General features: G+C 39.5%; 1 protein-coding gene across 3 annotated transcripts in view; it reads left to right on the top strand.

The window, feature by feature from the left end:
• ABCC9 (ATP binding cassette subfamily C member 9) overlaps positions 1-14943 on the top strand; it is a 60508-nt gene that overhangs the window by 14108 nt on the left and 31457 nt on the right. For all 3 annotated transcript variants that reach the window (XM_062490932.1, XM_062490933.1, XM_062490934.1), the window contains 8 exons: positions 1626-1760; positions 3074-3236; positions 3842-3882; positions 4880-5022; positions 8436-8544; positions 9605-9715; positions 10238-10310; positions 12163-12268. In XM_062490932.1, the coding sequence (XP_062346916.1) occupies positions 1626-1760; positions 3074-3236; positions 3842-3882; positions 4880-5022; positions 8436-8544; positions 9605-9715; positions 10238-10310; positions 12163-12268 (881 nt within the window). The remainder of the gene's footprint in view (positions 1-1625; positions 1761-3073; positions 3237-3841; positions 3883-4879; positions 5023-8435; positions 8545-9604; positions 9716-10237; positions 10311-12162; positions 12269-14943) is intronic.

The raw sequence follows: 14943 nt of genomic DNA on the forward strand, positions 1-14943 counted from the left end.
GTGACTTGAAGAATGAGGACCTGCAATCCTTTTCCTGCTCATATTTCTTCCACTGCTGACACAAATCCATTGCTTTTACTTTGCCACCTGGCATCACCACTAATCATTGCTTCTGCAGTGTCCACTTGTAATTGGGTTTTGTGGCAGGACCAACAGCAATTGAATCCTGCTCCATGGCTGACATGAACACTGACAGCACTCAGAGGAGCTCTCATCTAAGCAGAATCAATCACTGAACACATCTGCTTCTTAATGAGGCTTTCCACAAAGAAATAGAGGCACATCTGTAGGAAGAAAAGGTTGCAATTATTTAGCTTGAAAGAAATCTTTAAAAATGCCAATGACTTAATGACCTGAGACATACTGATTTTCCATGAATCTTGGACTCCTGTAGCCTCTTCAGAATTTTAGCTCAGGGTGTGTTTGGTATGGTCCTTATCTTTCAGTGATCCCACTGACATTAAAGAATTTTTAAAAGGGGTAGAACCAACTCTTATAGTAGATCTATTTTGCTGAATTTCCTGAAAATTGTATCAGTAATCTATTTTATTAGGCAGTAATTACTACTACTAATGGGTTGGGTAGGGTTTAGAGTGTCATTAAATAGTTTATGTAAAAAAGGAAAAAAAGCTATCTGGAAACAGAAATAATATATAGTGTTTCATTTCACTGTTTCACATCCTGTGAAGTGGATGAAAGTGTTGCTATCAATACTTTGAAAGTTATTAAATTAACAGGTGATCTGATTGCTGTGACTAGGTATGGTAATTTGCAGTACAGGAGCCTGAAAAGCTGAATATTGCTTTAAAAATGTTAAGCTCCATTGATTCTTACTTCTGATGTTGTATAATAAGAAGGGAGATTTAAAGACAGACTTGTTTAAGAGATGGAAGTATGAGATACGCAACTAATTCTGTATGTCCTCTTATCACTGAGGACATCTCTCTACCACAAAATAGAGCTTTTATTAGAAATATTTATATAGCAGAGCTTGAATTAACTCAGGAACCAGAATCACAGCAGTCACATCACAGCCATTCCCAGGTAACCTTCTGTGTGAAGTGTTCCCAAAGTGTTCCCAAACCCTTTGCTGGGCTAAGGCAGCATTTTCCTCCAGAGCTGCATGGTACTGATGCCCAAGCTCATTTTGTGTCAGTCCCAGCACATCTGCTTTGTGCTTCAGTGCCTGTCTGTGATGTCCCTGTGCCTGCAGTTGCACAGGGACACTACAACAGAATGCAACTGTGATCCATGACAGCCCTAAGACCTCTGAATGCTTCCAGAGTGAGGTAAGGAACTCTAATGTAAACAGGACTTGAGGCCAGGAGCTCTGTAAAATGCCTTGGGGCAAGCACCATCATTTTAATGCTCCTCTAGTTTTGTGGAAACCCTGTCAGGAATTAGAACTACCAGGCACTAACACAAACTATTTAGTTAATGTCAGAAAGAAAGGCTTCTGGGTTTATTTCCCACACTTTCCAAATGTGACCTCCTGAAGTATGGGCTCAGCTGATTCCTACGAACCATTTAAGTGTTTATTAGAAGAACAAACATTTTTCTCTTGGTGTGGTTCTGGCATATTGAAATCTTTTTTTTTTTTCCTTGTGTTACTTTTCTCTTCACAGATAATAATGGGTGTGATCCTCCTCTATAACCTACTGGGAGTGAGCGCCTTGGTCGGGGCTGCTGTCATTGTGCTCCTAGCTCCCATCCAGTACTTCATAGCCACCAAGCTGGCTGAGGCTCAGAAGAGCACTCTTGTAAGTGAATTATTTCAGTGACAAAATTATTATTTGTGATCCATAAATGAGGACAGGGTTTCTGGGTTCTGTTCTTGTAGTTAGTGAAAAACACTGTGTGCTTTTGTGCAGGCCATCCCTCAGTTTCACTGTCTCTGTTTTTCTGTGGCTCTATGTCTCTTCCTTCCTCACAGTTTGTCAGAAGAGAATATCAAAAAAGTATGTGGGCCTTGACCTGCCTTCTCCACAAGGAGTATTTTTAATCCAAAGAGCACAATTCAGTCTGAATTCCACTCCATGAAAGGGTGTTATTCTCACATGCAGATGCTGTATTGCATGCGATGTTAACAAACAGTGCAAATGACTGATAAATTATAGCAGGAAACTATTAAAGAATGTGCACAACCTCCCTCTGTAAAGTCTTGAGATTTTTTACTCTCAGCCCAAGCTTTGGTGTTTTCCAAAAATCAGTTTGCATTGCTAGATTATTATCTATTCATATCTAAATTCTTCAGTGCTGTAAGTTTATTTTTCTGCCTCATTTAGTTCACCCATTAGAAATGTTTTCTGCTCCTTTGTCTAATTTTTAACTTTATTGCTGTGACCCTTGGACTTTTAAAATAAACCTTTGATGTTTAAGTTGCCAAATTTTTATAGATCCTTTTTATCTTAATATTCACTAAGCAAATTATTGATGCATGGGTCTAATTGCCAGCACACTTCAATCCTGTTGAGTTGTGCCAGTTTTTGTAACCTGTACAAATTGTACAGAGGATTTATCTTTGCATAATTTCAGAAATAATCTCAATCCTTCCTGCTGCTCTATTCTGACTTCCTCTGACTCATAACATCTTTTGGATTATGATTTTACCAAAACTCATGATTTTACCAAAATTTATGATAGCTGTTTTCTGATGAGGGGAAATTAGCTAAATACAGTGATAAATATCTCACTTATTTTTACAGCTATATCCCAGAATGATTCTTGAATAAGTAAATACACAGATTTAGGTTTCTGTCTATTGTTATGGACACCATTGGCCTACTAACCCACCTCCCTGAGTTTCACCCTCTCTTGAAGGGTTGAGATGTTTTCAGTTATTTTTCTTTGCAGAAAAGGATCACTTAATTTCCCCTAATGGTTGTAAATACTTTAATATCTCCAAAGAAAATGAAATTTTATGTTCTTTTCTCAGTAGGGCACCCGTACAAAATCACAAACAAACAACATTTTTTTAAAAACTAATTTAACAACAGAATTGAGGAGAAAAGAGGGTTGTCGTTAATGCTACAAATGGTTACAATTTTTTCCCTGGTTTTCTCTTGAAATGAAGGATTATTCTACTGAGAGATTAAAGAAAACCAATGAGATACTCAAGGGCATTAAGCTATTAAAGCTGTATGCCTGGGAGCACATATTTTGTACAAGTGTGGAAGAAACGAGAATGAAAGAGCTCACCAGTCTCAAAACCTTTGCACTTCATACATCTCTCTCCAGTAAGTAACTGTGGTATTAGTGCTCAGAAAAATATCCTGTTTTTCATGTCACTATTCCTCCCAACTTCAACTAAAGAGAGATACAATTGTGCTTGTGACACTTTTGTCTGTGAATAATGTCATTAAAATAAAAAGGCTTGATAAATACATAACACAGAAATTCAGAAGGATAAAATACATATTGTTGATTTTTTTTTGCAGTAAGTTTTCTGTTACCTTCATTGTGTAGTATATAGTAAGAAGGATCCAGATAATATTGGCAGCTGTGCCTGCAGCAAAGATATATTATGCTTTCTGCATATAAATTGTGTTTTCTGAAATGTAGAAGGGTTTTAGTTGTGTTTCATATTAATTGTACATGTAATGATTTTTATCCCAGTTTCGTGGAGTAGACAAATGAGAGAATTCCATGGCTTATTTGCTGGTGTGTTTAAGGTCTCTGACTATCAGGGAAGGAAATTTCTTCCTGCAGACTAATTTTCTTTTGGGAGTTTTAATTACTTGAATTGGAAACAACTGGATTATTTTAATGTCTTACACTTACTGTAAAATTGTTTGTTTCTTATTTCCTATAATCTGATGCTTGTTTTATTTCTCTTTCCCAGTTTTTATGAATGCAGCCATACCAATAGCAGCTGTTCTTGCAGTAAGATTTTTTTTTTCAGTTTTCCTTATAGAAAAGAGAGAGGAAAGTGGGGGGAGGGAGTGTAAAAAGGATAGAAGGTCAGCATTTGTAATGTAGGACCTATTCTTCATAAAACCAGCAGATGAATTAAGGTGCCCCTGCTAACTGCAGAAGAGCATGACACTGTAAGCTTTAATTCCCAGAAGGTGGATTTGTAAAACCAGAGAGAAAAATAATCTTTTACTATAAGAAAGAAAAATCATTGCATCTTGAATTTTTTTACAGAAAGAAAGAAAGAAAGAAAGAAAGAAAGAAAGAAAGAAAAAGAAAGAAAGAAAGAGAAAGATCTTTAAAGCTTGAAACAGGACCCATTTTGAAAAGCTCTTTTCAAAAGAGGTTTTGAGTATCTTTTATTGTCTCTTTAGCAGCAAAACTCATTCCTGTTTCAAAATGCATTATGAGGCACCATTAAAGTTTTCAAGAAAGGGTACTCTGCAGTTTAAAGAGGAATAAATTTTCCTTGTCCTCTAGCCAGGTTTAAGTCTCATCCTCACGTACTAGAGGAACTATGCCATGCTGGTGAGTAAGGAGCTTTCATGGACCAAATTTTGAGGGCAGAGTATACTGAGAGTGTGTACAAGAACCGGAACATTTATGACCAGAATTCTGCATCTGTGAAAAAAACCCCTAAGATTTGTTATATTCTTACTGTTTTGTTTTTTTCTGGATTGTGTGTTTCCTGTAAAATCTAAAGTCAATTACAAAACTGTAATCAAATGCTAGATTTTACAATGAAAACTTTTTCACTCTTCAATGTGTAAACCTCTTGAAATCACTGTCAAGATTTTAAAATCTATTTCACTTTAACAGAACAAACCTTTCTCTTTCTCAGTTTATCCTGATTCCCAGTGAACTGAGGTAGTTATTAGCCTTAAATGAGCAAAATATTTTGCTTGTTGTCGTTGTCCATCTTGTTCAAGAGTCCTTGTCCTGACATGCTCTTTCCCTGATGTGACAGACCTTTGTGACCTACGCATACACCAATGAAAAGCCGTTGCAGCCCGCCCAGGCATTTGCATCCCTGTCGCTGTTCCACATCCTGGTCACACCTCTGTTCTTGCTCTCCACAGTGGTTCGTTTTGCAGTTAAGGCCATAGTGAGGTAAGTGGTCCTTCTCCTTCCTCCAACTTCTGAACACTCATGTTCAGTACCAGAAAAGGTTGTTTCTTCTTGCTCATGTGTAAGAGGGTTATGAGGTGGGACTGTGATGCAAAAGATGTGTGAGAAATCAGAGTGACCTTTCCTTTTTACTGCATGACACAGAGATGAAGAAACATAGCACAGGAAGGACAGGGAGTTGCTGGAGCCAATCCAGAGCAGCGACATCAAAGGCATTAGAGGGATGGAGCAGCTCTGCTTGGAGGAAAGGCTGAAGGAATTGAGATGGTTCAACCTGGACAGGAGAAGGCTTTGGAGTGACCTCACTGTGGCCTTCCAGTGCCTGAAGGGAGCCCACAGGAAAGATGGAGAGGGACTCTTGACAAGGGCCTGGAGTGACAGAACAAGGGGGAATGGTTTCACACTGACAGAGAAAAGGTTTAGATTGGGTATGAGGAAAGAAATCTTCCCTTTGAGGGTGGTGAGGCCCTGGCAGAGGTTGCCCAGAGAAGCTGTGGCTTCCCCTGGATTCCTAGCAGTGTTCTGGCCTGGCTGGATGGGGCTCTGAGCAACCTGGGATAGTGGAAAGTGTCACTGCCATGGCAGGTGGGTCGGAATGAGGTGGTCTTTGAGATTCCTTCCAACCTATGCCATTCTGTGGTTCTGTGATTCCTAATGCTCCATTCTTTTTACAATTTCACTAACTTTGGCAGTTCAGATTCAGAGCTGCACTGTCCTTCCATGGGAGATGCTCCTTCTCTCACACTGTGGTCACCCACCACCACTCTTCCCTCACACTCTCTGGACTCTTGTCAGCACTGAGGGGGTGAGAGAGCCTGGTGTGAAGCTCTCTAGCAAGACCAGCACTGCTGAAGCAAGGAAGAGTAATTGGCTTAATCCTACCTCCACATAAAGTGCATTGGGCTATAAGTGAGAATTTAATGATGTCCTGCATCCTGTTCCAGGTATTTATATCCATAAAACAGCCCAACAGAGCAGCTTCCTTCATGCTGGGCTACAGAGCACTTAATCTTGAAGGAGCAGATTAGTGTAAGTCAAGTTTCAGGCTTTTGGGTGTTGTGTCAGTGGCCTGTATGGACAGAGTCACAGCCGTAGGGTGGTTATGCAGACCTACACACTGCCAAGATGTCCCAAGAGGTGCAAAGTGACACCTGGCTGGCAGTAGAGTGTCAGATGCCAAGCGCTAGCAGGATGTGAAAACAGAACTGACCTTCCCAGCCACAAACATCATTCTTTCATGCCAAGGCTGAGGCACATAGGCAAGACACTGCATTGCTGCTGTCACTGTCTCTTTTTGGTGGGTAATGGTAATACCCAACAGCAGTCAGGGGGACTTCAGGCTCCACAGCTGTCATTTGCCAGCACCACACTGACTTTAAAAAACAAAAATAATTAAACAGAGTTTATTTTTATCAAAGCAGCAGCAGGAGCAGGGCCACATGAGATGTTTTCCCTAGGTTGAAAATGATTTCTGAGTAGTGGAAAATCTCCAGGCTCCTCTATAAATCATCCAAGCCTCTACATCTCTGTACTATGTTTAGCATAGCCCTAATATCAAAATGTTGTGTACATTTTCTTTAACAATGCTGGCCAATATTTAAAGACCAGATTTGCCAAAACAAACTGCATCCTTTGTCAAACTCATTCCCTAACATCTTTCTCCCATGAACATCATGTCCCCCAAGTGAAGGATAAAGAATGTATGTTTGGCCACTTCATGGCTCTATCCTCAATCAAATACATACATGAGTATGTGCTTATTATTTTTGTGATTATGAGCTTATACTTTGGTCAGAATCTCAATTTTCTGTTCAAGAGTAGGTCTAGTGCCAATAAAACTTATGAGGGTACCTCATTCAAATGCAAAATAAAGGTTGATGTCATTTTAGATGCATGATCAAAACAAGGTCTTGTATCTTATACAAGAAAACAAATTCTTGCTTAGCCCATTATGTAAGAATGAAATTCTGATGTGGAAACATATCAGAATTTATGAGGCATATAAACTTTCTGTTCAAGAGAGGAGATAGGAACAGGCATGCTGCAGGAGGAAATAATGACAATAGCAGTGCTTTCTTGCTAACCTGTCTCTCTGTGGCTTGAAGGTGTTTTAATAATTTAATACAATTTAATACAATGCAGGCTTTGAGATTGACTACTTTCCCATTTGCATATTAATGTTCAAATCACTGATCTGAAGGCATATGTCCTTCTGCTTTCTCAGTCTCTGGCCCAATGCACCTTGATTTTAGTTTTTGCAAGGTAGTAGTTTCACCATGACTGGTGTATGATTTTGTTCATCCATTCCCTGGAATGACAAAGACCCAGGTGCTTATGGCACTCTGAAAGGAAAGGGGACAGAAAGGGGATCAAATCCTCCTGTGATAAAGAGTTAATTGAACCTGAGCACTGTATTTCCCAGTGGACAATTTCAAGAGGTAGGCAAAGAGTTGCTGTGCTGAGGTGGCATGCAGTGCATAGAACCATGGAATCCCAGAATATGCTGAGCTGGAAGGGACACACCAGGACCACCGAGTCCGGCTCCTGGCCCTGCACTGAAAACCCCAGGAATTCCACCCTGTGCCTCAGAGCATTGTTCAAATGTTGCACTCTGTCAGCCTTGCAGCTGTGAACACTTCCCTGGGGAACCTTCTTCAGTGCCTGACCACCCTCTGGGTGAAGAACTTTTTCCTGATAACCAATCTAAAACCTCCCCTTATTTCCTTGAGTCCCGGCACTGGTGACAGAGAGCAGAGATCAGTAGTTGCCCCCTCACTTTCTGTCATGAAGAAGCTGCAGAGCTTTCCCCTTCACTTCACCTGGTGAGGAAGCTGCAGAACTGCTGTGAGGTCTCTCCTCAGTCTCCTCTTCTCCAGGCTGAACAAGCCAGGTGACCTCAACTGTTCCTCACATGGTTTCCCCTCCAGACCCTTCACCATCCTCATGACCTCCTTTGGACAGTCTCTAATAGCTTTAATGTCTTTTTTTTTTTAAATTATGCAAAAGCTGTGTCAGGATGCACCCACTGCCCTGGCATTTCCAGAGGATAGAGGTGGGTGAATTACTTATTTCTGCGCCCTGACTGCACCAGCCTGAGAAAGGCACAGCAGGGATAAGCCTGCCAAGAGGGAAACCATTCCCATGGAGCTCCCTTGGCACCCTCATGACTTGCTCAGCTCTTCATTCCCAGCTACCAGTACAATGCTTAATTATTTTCATCTGTCCTTCTTCCATACACATAAATCTTCATTTACCATCAGGGTGGCAGATGAAAGTATCCCATGAACTTCTTTTGGAACATTTCTGATAAATCCTGCTGGCGTGACTGCACAAAAAAGGAAATGTATTCGTGGAAACCTGGGTTTATGTAACTCACTGTCCTGCTTTCTTTCAAGTGTACAGAAGCTGAATGAGTTTCTCCTGAGTGATGAGATTGGAGATGACAGCTGGAGAGGGGGGGACAGCTCTGTACCTTATGAATCCTGCAAGAAGCACACAGGACTTGTAAGTTCTGCTTTATGACACTGAATTTCAAACCAGAGAGGCCATATAGACCCTTAGAAGGCCAGTGGCCAAGCTGACAGAGCCTGGGAGCTTTGATTTCTAGCCTGGCTCTAATATTGACTAGTTTTACCTCTTTTATGACTTAATCTCTGTGTTTTTTATGACATGAAGGGTCCCCAAACATAGTTAAGCACTGCTGAAGTGTAAATACTTAAAAAAAACCAAAACAACCTAAATCAACCATTATATGCCAACATATTTTAATATTCAACCTTCTTCATTTTTATAGAAGGCCCAGGTAGATTTCTTGTGGTTATGGGGTTTGTACTGTATATTGCCTGTACAATCCATCTTATACTGAGTATTCTTATGGAGGAACAATTCCTGCTTTGGGAAATTCAGAAAGGTGCAATAGGAATTAATTCCAAAATGCTGTTTCTGAAGTACTAAACACACAGTGAATTTGAGTAAAATTTGGGGACAAAAAACTACAATGAAGATGATTTGGGGAAAGGTGGTTTTCTTCATTTCAACATTTTTCTAAAGCTATATATTTCAACAGTTTCAAACATACTGTACAATTTGAAACATGACTGAAACTCGAAGATGGTAACAGAAAGAAAGGATTAACACAAAATATTTTTTTAGCTTTCCAAACTGGAACAATATCTTTCTTGTTTTTCTGGGCTAACAATAATAACAAAAGAAACAAACATGAGATTGTTTCAGCCTTTATTTTATTTGTCCTATCCACCTTTTCCTTAGTCCTACAGAGACTGTAGATGATGGGGAGAGGATTTGAGAAGAAATGGGATGGTTAAGCATGGAAAGCAAAAAGTCACAGTATTTTCTGTGCTTCAGTTAAGGGTGTTCAAAACATTTAAAATGTGTGCATGACAGTGGTGTATCAGTATTATCACAAATAGAAAAGCACTGGCTGCTTCTCCTGAGCTGGAATGGTGGTAGGAAAGGGAATGAATTGTTTGCTCTACAGGGCACCAAATGCTATCTCCTCATGAGGATTCCAACTTTTCTCCTGTTTTCACTTCTCTCTGTGTAGCACACCAAGGCCATCAACAGGAGGCAGCCCCTGAGGTATCAGCTTGAAAGCTACGAGCAGCCAGCAAGGAAGCAGACACGGCCCGTGGAGATTGATGATGTGGCCATTAAGGTGGTTTGGAAAATGTTTTCCCTCATGAAAATAGGGAGCAGGTCCTCCTGCAACAGTACCTGATGGTGCCCAATTGCTGCTGTTATTTCAAATTTTCCATGGCAAGAGAAAGCCCTTAAATAAGTTAGCACTTTAGCCAAATTTACAGAGAGAAGAGTGAGCTTCAGACCAGTTTTTACAGTTATTTTGTGTCTTCTCAGGAAACAAAGAGGCATCATGAATTTTACTCTCATATTTATCAGAATGAAAGTATTTGGTAAATAGAGCTCAGCTCAAGATCATCCCTTTATTGCCTTACAAACACTATGTACATTTGTGTATTTATCTTTTCTTATTCAAGCTTTTTTGGGTTTGGCAATCTTTGTAAACTTAGCTTGCTTTTTTCTCTGTGTGTGTAACCATACCACACTATGTCTATTAATTACAGATTTATTTTATGAAGGTATTTTAAATCTAAATTAATAATTCTATTTTTTTCCCCTCCTGTGTTTAAATGTCTGATTTGTGGTAATTGTTTTGTAGGTGATTAATGGATACTTTTCATGGGGAAGTGGTTTAGCTACACTGTCCAACATAAACATTAGAATCCCAACAGGTAGGATGAAAGCACACCTTAAACATTAAATATATAATGTCAAACTGTTATTAATTCCACTTCTTGATGTTTTGAAATGCACAAAGGTACACATTTAGAATTTTATAAGAAAAAAATAGAGGTTAAAAATGTATGCAAGGTCATGAGTTGTGTTGCTCATATAGTAATATCATTAGATAAATTATCTGTCTTTTATGCATCTATATAGTTTATATAGTTTTATAATAGCACAAACTAAATCAAGAGTTAGAATCAGCATGAGAAGTTATTGAAAAAATATTATTATTATTTTAACAGAGAAATTGAAAAAAATAGAAAACTCCAGACTCATTCAAACCAAAGGTCCATCTAACTCAGTATGTTATTTTCAGCAACGCTTATGTATAATACTTTTCCATTTACCAACATAACAGTTTTCCAGTTCACAACTATTTTCATTCAGAAGACAGAGTTTTTCTGTCAAGAAATCCTTAATTATTTTGTCTCTCAATGAATTTCTCTTTATCAAGTTCCTGTGATTCCTTGCATCCTTAATGTCTTTGGCTAGAGATTCCACAGGTTTACAAAATGCTGGTTTGTTTTGGAATACTTGTACAGCAAGTGTGAAAAGTAGAAAATGCTATTAATAATAACAATAACTTTATTTTTTGTTTTGTTCATAATGTTGCAATATTCATAACACCATATGCTGGCATTTTGTGTTATTAAATAGTCTTATGATTTAATTTGATCTCATATCAAGGGCTTTGTTTTAAAATAGAGTATTACTTTAGGTTGCTGTCACGTGGTTATTTAGTAATCCCCAAGCTTGTATGATTTGTTTCCATGTAGCATTAAGTATCACCAGCAGAATGTCTTTGCTCCAAGGAGTTTACAGTCTGAGGCCACAGGCTGAGTGAGCCAGAGTTTGCCTCCTTTGAAAGGAATAAGACCCTTGGCTTCCCTGCTGGAGAGAAGCTTAATTGGAAAATTTCCAGTACCTAAATGGGCACTACAAGAAATATGGAGAGAGACTCTTGACAAGGGCCTGGAGTGACAAGACAAAGGGGAATGGCTTCACACTGACAGAGAAAAGGTTTAGATTGGGTATGAGGAAACAAATCTTCCCTGTGAGGGTGGTGAGGCCCTGGCAGAGGTTGCCCAAAGAAGCTGTGGCTTTCCACTGGACCTCTGGAAGTGTCCAAGGCCAGGCAGGATGGGGCTCTGAGCAACCTGGGAAAGTGGAAGGTCCCTGCTCGTGGCAGGGAGTTGAAATGAAGTGATCTTTAAGGTCTCTTCCAACACAAACATTCTGTGAGTCTATGAAACGCACTGGCCAGCACAATTAGTGAGTTCAATCAGTTTAAGGGAAGATCTGTTGTCAGTGCAGAGTAAGACTGGAGTAAAATGTCTGTGGGAGGGGGGCAGGGGGGTGAAGGAGAAGCACAGCAAAGCAGAGAAGAGCAGTGGGTCTTCTTTCAGTTTATTTATTAGATTGGCCCAAATTAATTTCAATTCATTTATTAGATTGGTCCAATTTCTCATGGAACTCCAGGCTGAATAATCATTCCTCACCATATATCATTTGACCCTAAAAACTTTCATAGAGTAACACAGTCCCATAAAACAAATGTTAATATAGGTAAGAGCAAGAGTCTCATTCTTTTGGAGATTAGTGTGCTACTGCAATCCATTAATGGTTTCCATAGATGAATACATGCTGTTTTGCTCATTTATGTAGTGAATGCTAAAAAAATTATTGAATCCGTTCAAGTGCTCTAGAGTTGAATCTATCTGGGCCTTGTGAACTGGAACTAGTGTTTTTTTTTTTCTCTTTTTAAAAAGTGTTTTGTTGTTTTTACTATTACCATAGGTCAGATGACAATGATTGTGGGCCAAGTTGGCTGTGGCAAGTCTTCACTTCTCCTTGCTATATTGGGAGAGATGCAGACCCTGGAGGGAAAAGTTCACTGGAGCAAGTATGTTTATATAGCTAATAATTTCTGTATTCATTTAAGGAGGAGGCTGAGATTTGCTGCGAGAAATGTAAACTTCATGCCTCAGAACTGCATGCTGAGAGATTACCATCACCCAGATCCTCTCTGGAATGCATCACCTGCAAACTCAGGAATTTTCACTGTTTTGTCACTTTCAGTGCAGGCAGAGCAGGGTGCCCCAGGGAGGGAAAGAAGCTAGTCTGGTGATTAGTATCTTATATACTGGCCTAGCAAATGACCTGGATAGAAACATAGGCTATTCCTTTTATCAAATAGGCTTCAGTACTCACTATAATTGAGGTCAGCATTGTCATGTTGTTCTTGTATCCACCAGTGAAACTGTGGATCTTCTCCAGCCCTGTGGGATGTGTGGGGTTCCAGCCTAAAGGAAAGGTTGTATTCTCACTCAGACCACTGCTACTGCTGGCAGAAAAAAATGTAATTACATGTGAGCAATGCTTTCCTCCTTCCCTGATACCTACCCAAGCCTCACCTATGGAACAGTGTCACTCTTCACAGTAATACACTCAAAAAGCAGCCTGAGCACACCAAACACCTTAAAAGTAAAGGCTAGGAAAAAGCTGTTTCTGAAAGGAGAGCTGCCCATGAGGTCAGGCCTTGGATTTGGAACCAATGAATGAGAACTTCCCACAGAAATTAAGCGGGGCAGGAAGCACTCCTCAAGCCTAGGCAGGGCAGAGACAGTGGAAGTGATTTGCTGTAACACCAAGACTTGTTCCTTGGTTTTAAAGATCAGTTCTGTTTCTTTAAAACTACCAAGCCAAACTCCTCTCAATTATCTTTTTGCTGAGAAAAGAGGGAATTTTGTCACAGAGACCAATATTTCGTTGTCCCATCCCTTGACTCCCCCACCTCATTTGTCATATTGTTCTTTCAGCAATGTTGTAAACTGGATGGTTTTTGCTTTTCCTGTGATAGTATCCATGGCATTTTTGCTCTCTAGCTATGCTTCACTTTCTGCTATTCTAAACAGATGATCTCACTGGAGTAGCAGGTACAGTAGAAACCAAGGCTACACAAAATTTAGTTTAATTATATATGAATTTAGGCTTTGAAGGCAGAACAATACATGACCTACCACAGTTAATTTCTTTGAGACATGCAATGAAGGTTTTTATACCACAATCGGGCATTGTTTTTCTCAGTAGTTAAAAAAAAAATAAAAGGAGTAAGCAGAATGTACCTTGAAATGGTTCTCACAATTGTTTTGAAATAAGTATTTGAGAAAGATTTTTCCTAGATAAAAATATTGGAAACCTTGGAAAGATTAGAAAAATGAGAAATCTTAGAAACATAATAGATACAGCTTATTAAATCCTTCATCATTATGAATTGTGAAAAAAAAAAAGTTTAATATTGTTCAAGAGCTAGAATCATGCTGACAGTTGATTAGTATTCTGTACATGACCACAACACCAAGAAACTCAGGTTTCAGCAAACACCTCAGAGTTTTTTCATTGTACACTATAATTGTGATATAGCTGATGCAAACATGGTTATATTTTGCTGGTAATTTCAGACTGCCTGGCAGACAGATGAATACAGAAGGATACTTCAGGTATTTAACTAAGTGGCTCTTGTATTTTGCAAAACCATAATAAAGGTCCTATTTACTCTTTTAAGTCCCCTTCCATGTAATTCTCCATGCATGACTAACGCAACTCCTGATCCAGGGATGAAATGCAGGCTAGGTGAATTCCTTTACAAATTCAGCTGTAGCAACACAATAATTGGAAGCATGTATAAAATTGCAGCCCCAGTTGTACTGGGACAATCATGCAAGGCATCGCTGAGATTCAAATACCCTGTTGCTGTGGAGGCTGCCTGCAGTGAGAGCTGTTGTGTCCTGCTGCTAGGGTTGTCACTGCTTTGGCATCTTGGGGAAATAAAGCATGGCAGTGTATCTTGCTGTAAAAGATCTTGGCCAAGGGCAAATATTATGGGCCAGGTCTCAGTTTTTCCCACTAATATGAGACATGGCCCAGAAATGTGACATCCTTAGACATGAAGCTAGGTTTTTGTTTTCCCAGTGAGCAATCAGCTTGAGAGGCAACCGATGCATGGGGCTGTCTGGGTGTAGTCATTCAGCCAAGTTTGTTTCAGATGAGAGTTATTTATTATTAAGTTATTTCTTATGAACTTGTGGGAATCATGCAGAGACATGTATTCCCCTCATGCACATCAAGCCAAACAGTCAGAACCATCTTAGACTGCAAAGCCAGGAGGGGCTAAGTGAACCCCTTTACTTGCTATGAGTTTTTTGTACATTGAAATGGTTTCTGTGCAAACAGTTTGTTGTATACTCAGTGAAAAGCTCAGGGAACACAATAAATAGATTAAATAGATCTAAATTAAATAGATCCTCACAAATGGCCTGTTTTGTCCTCAAGTATCCAGAAGGATGTGACAAATATTAGGAAAAGTCAGTGCTCCCCTCAGAATGATCCTCATCTTGCCTCAATTTCCTGCCTATATTGGCAGAGGAAATGTTTCATTCTGTGGTTACAGGGGTATCCCAGAGATTTTGTACACCTTTCTTCTCCTCCTTCATTACTTTGTAGAATGAGGGAATCAGGGCCTGGCTTGAGATATTGTAGTCTATCTTAAAACATTATGAGTGACTATAAAAGTGTCTA

The sequence above is a fragment of the Cinclus cinclus genome, chromosome 4 (genome assembly GCF_963662255.1).
Source record: "Cinclus cinclus chromosome 4, bCinCin1.1, whole genome shotgun sequence".
NCBI lineage: Eukaryota > Metazoa > Chordata > Aves > Passeriformes > Cinclidae > Cinclus > Cinclus cinclus.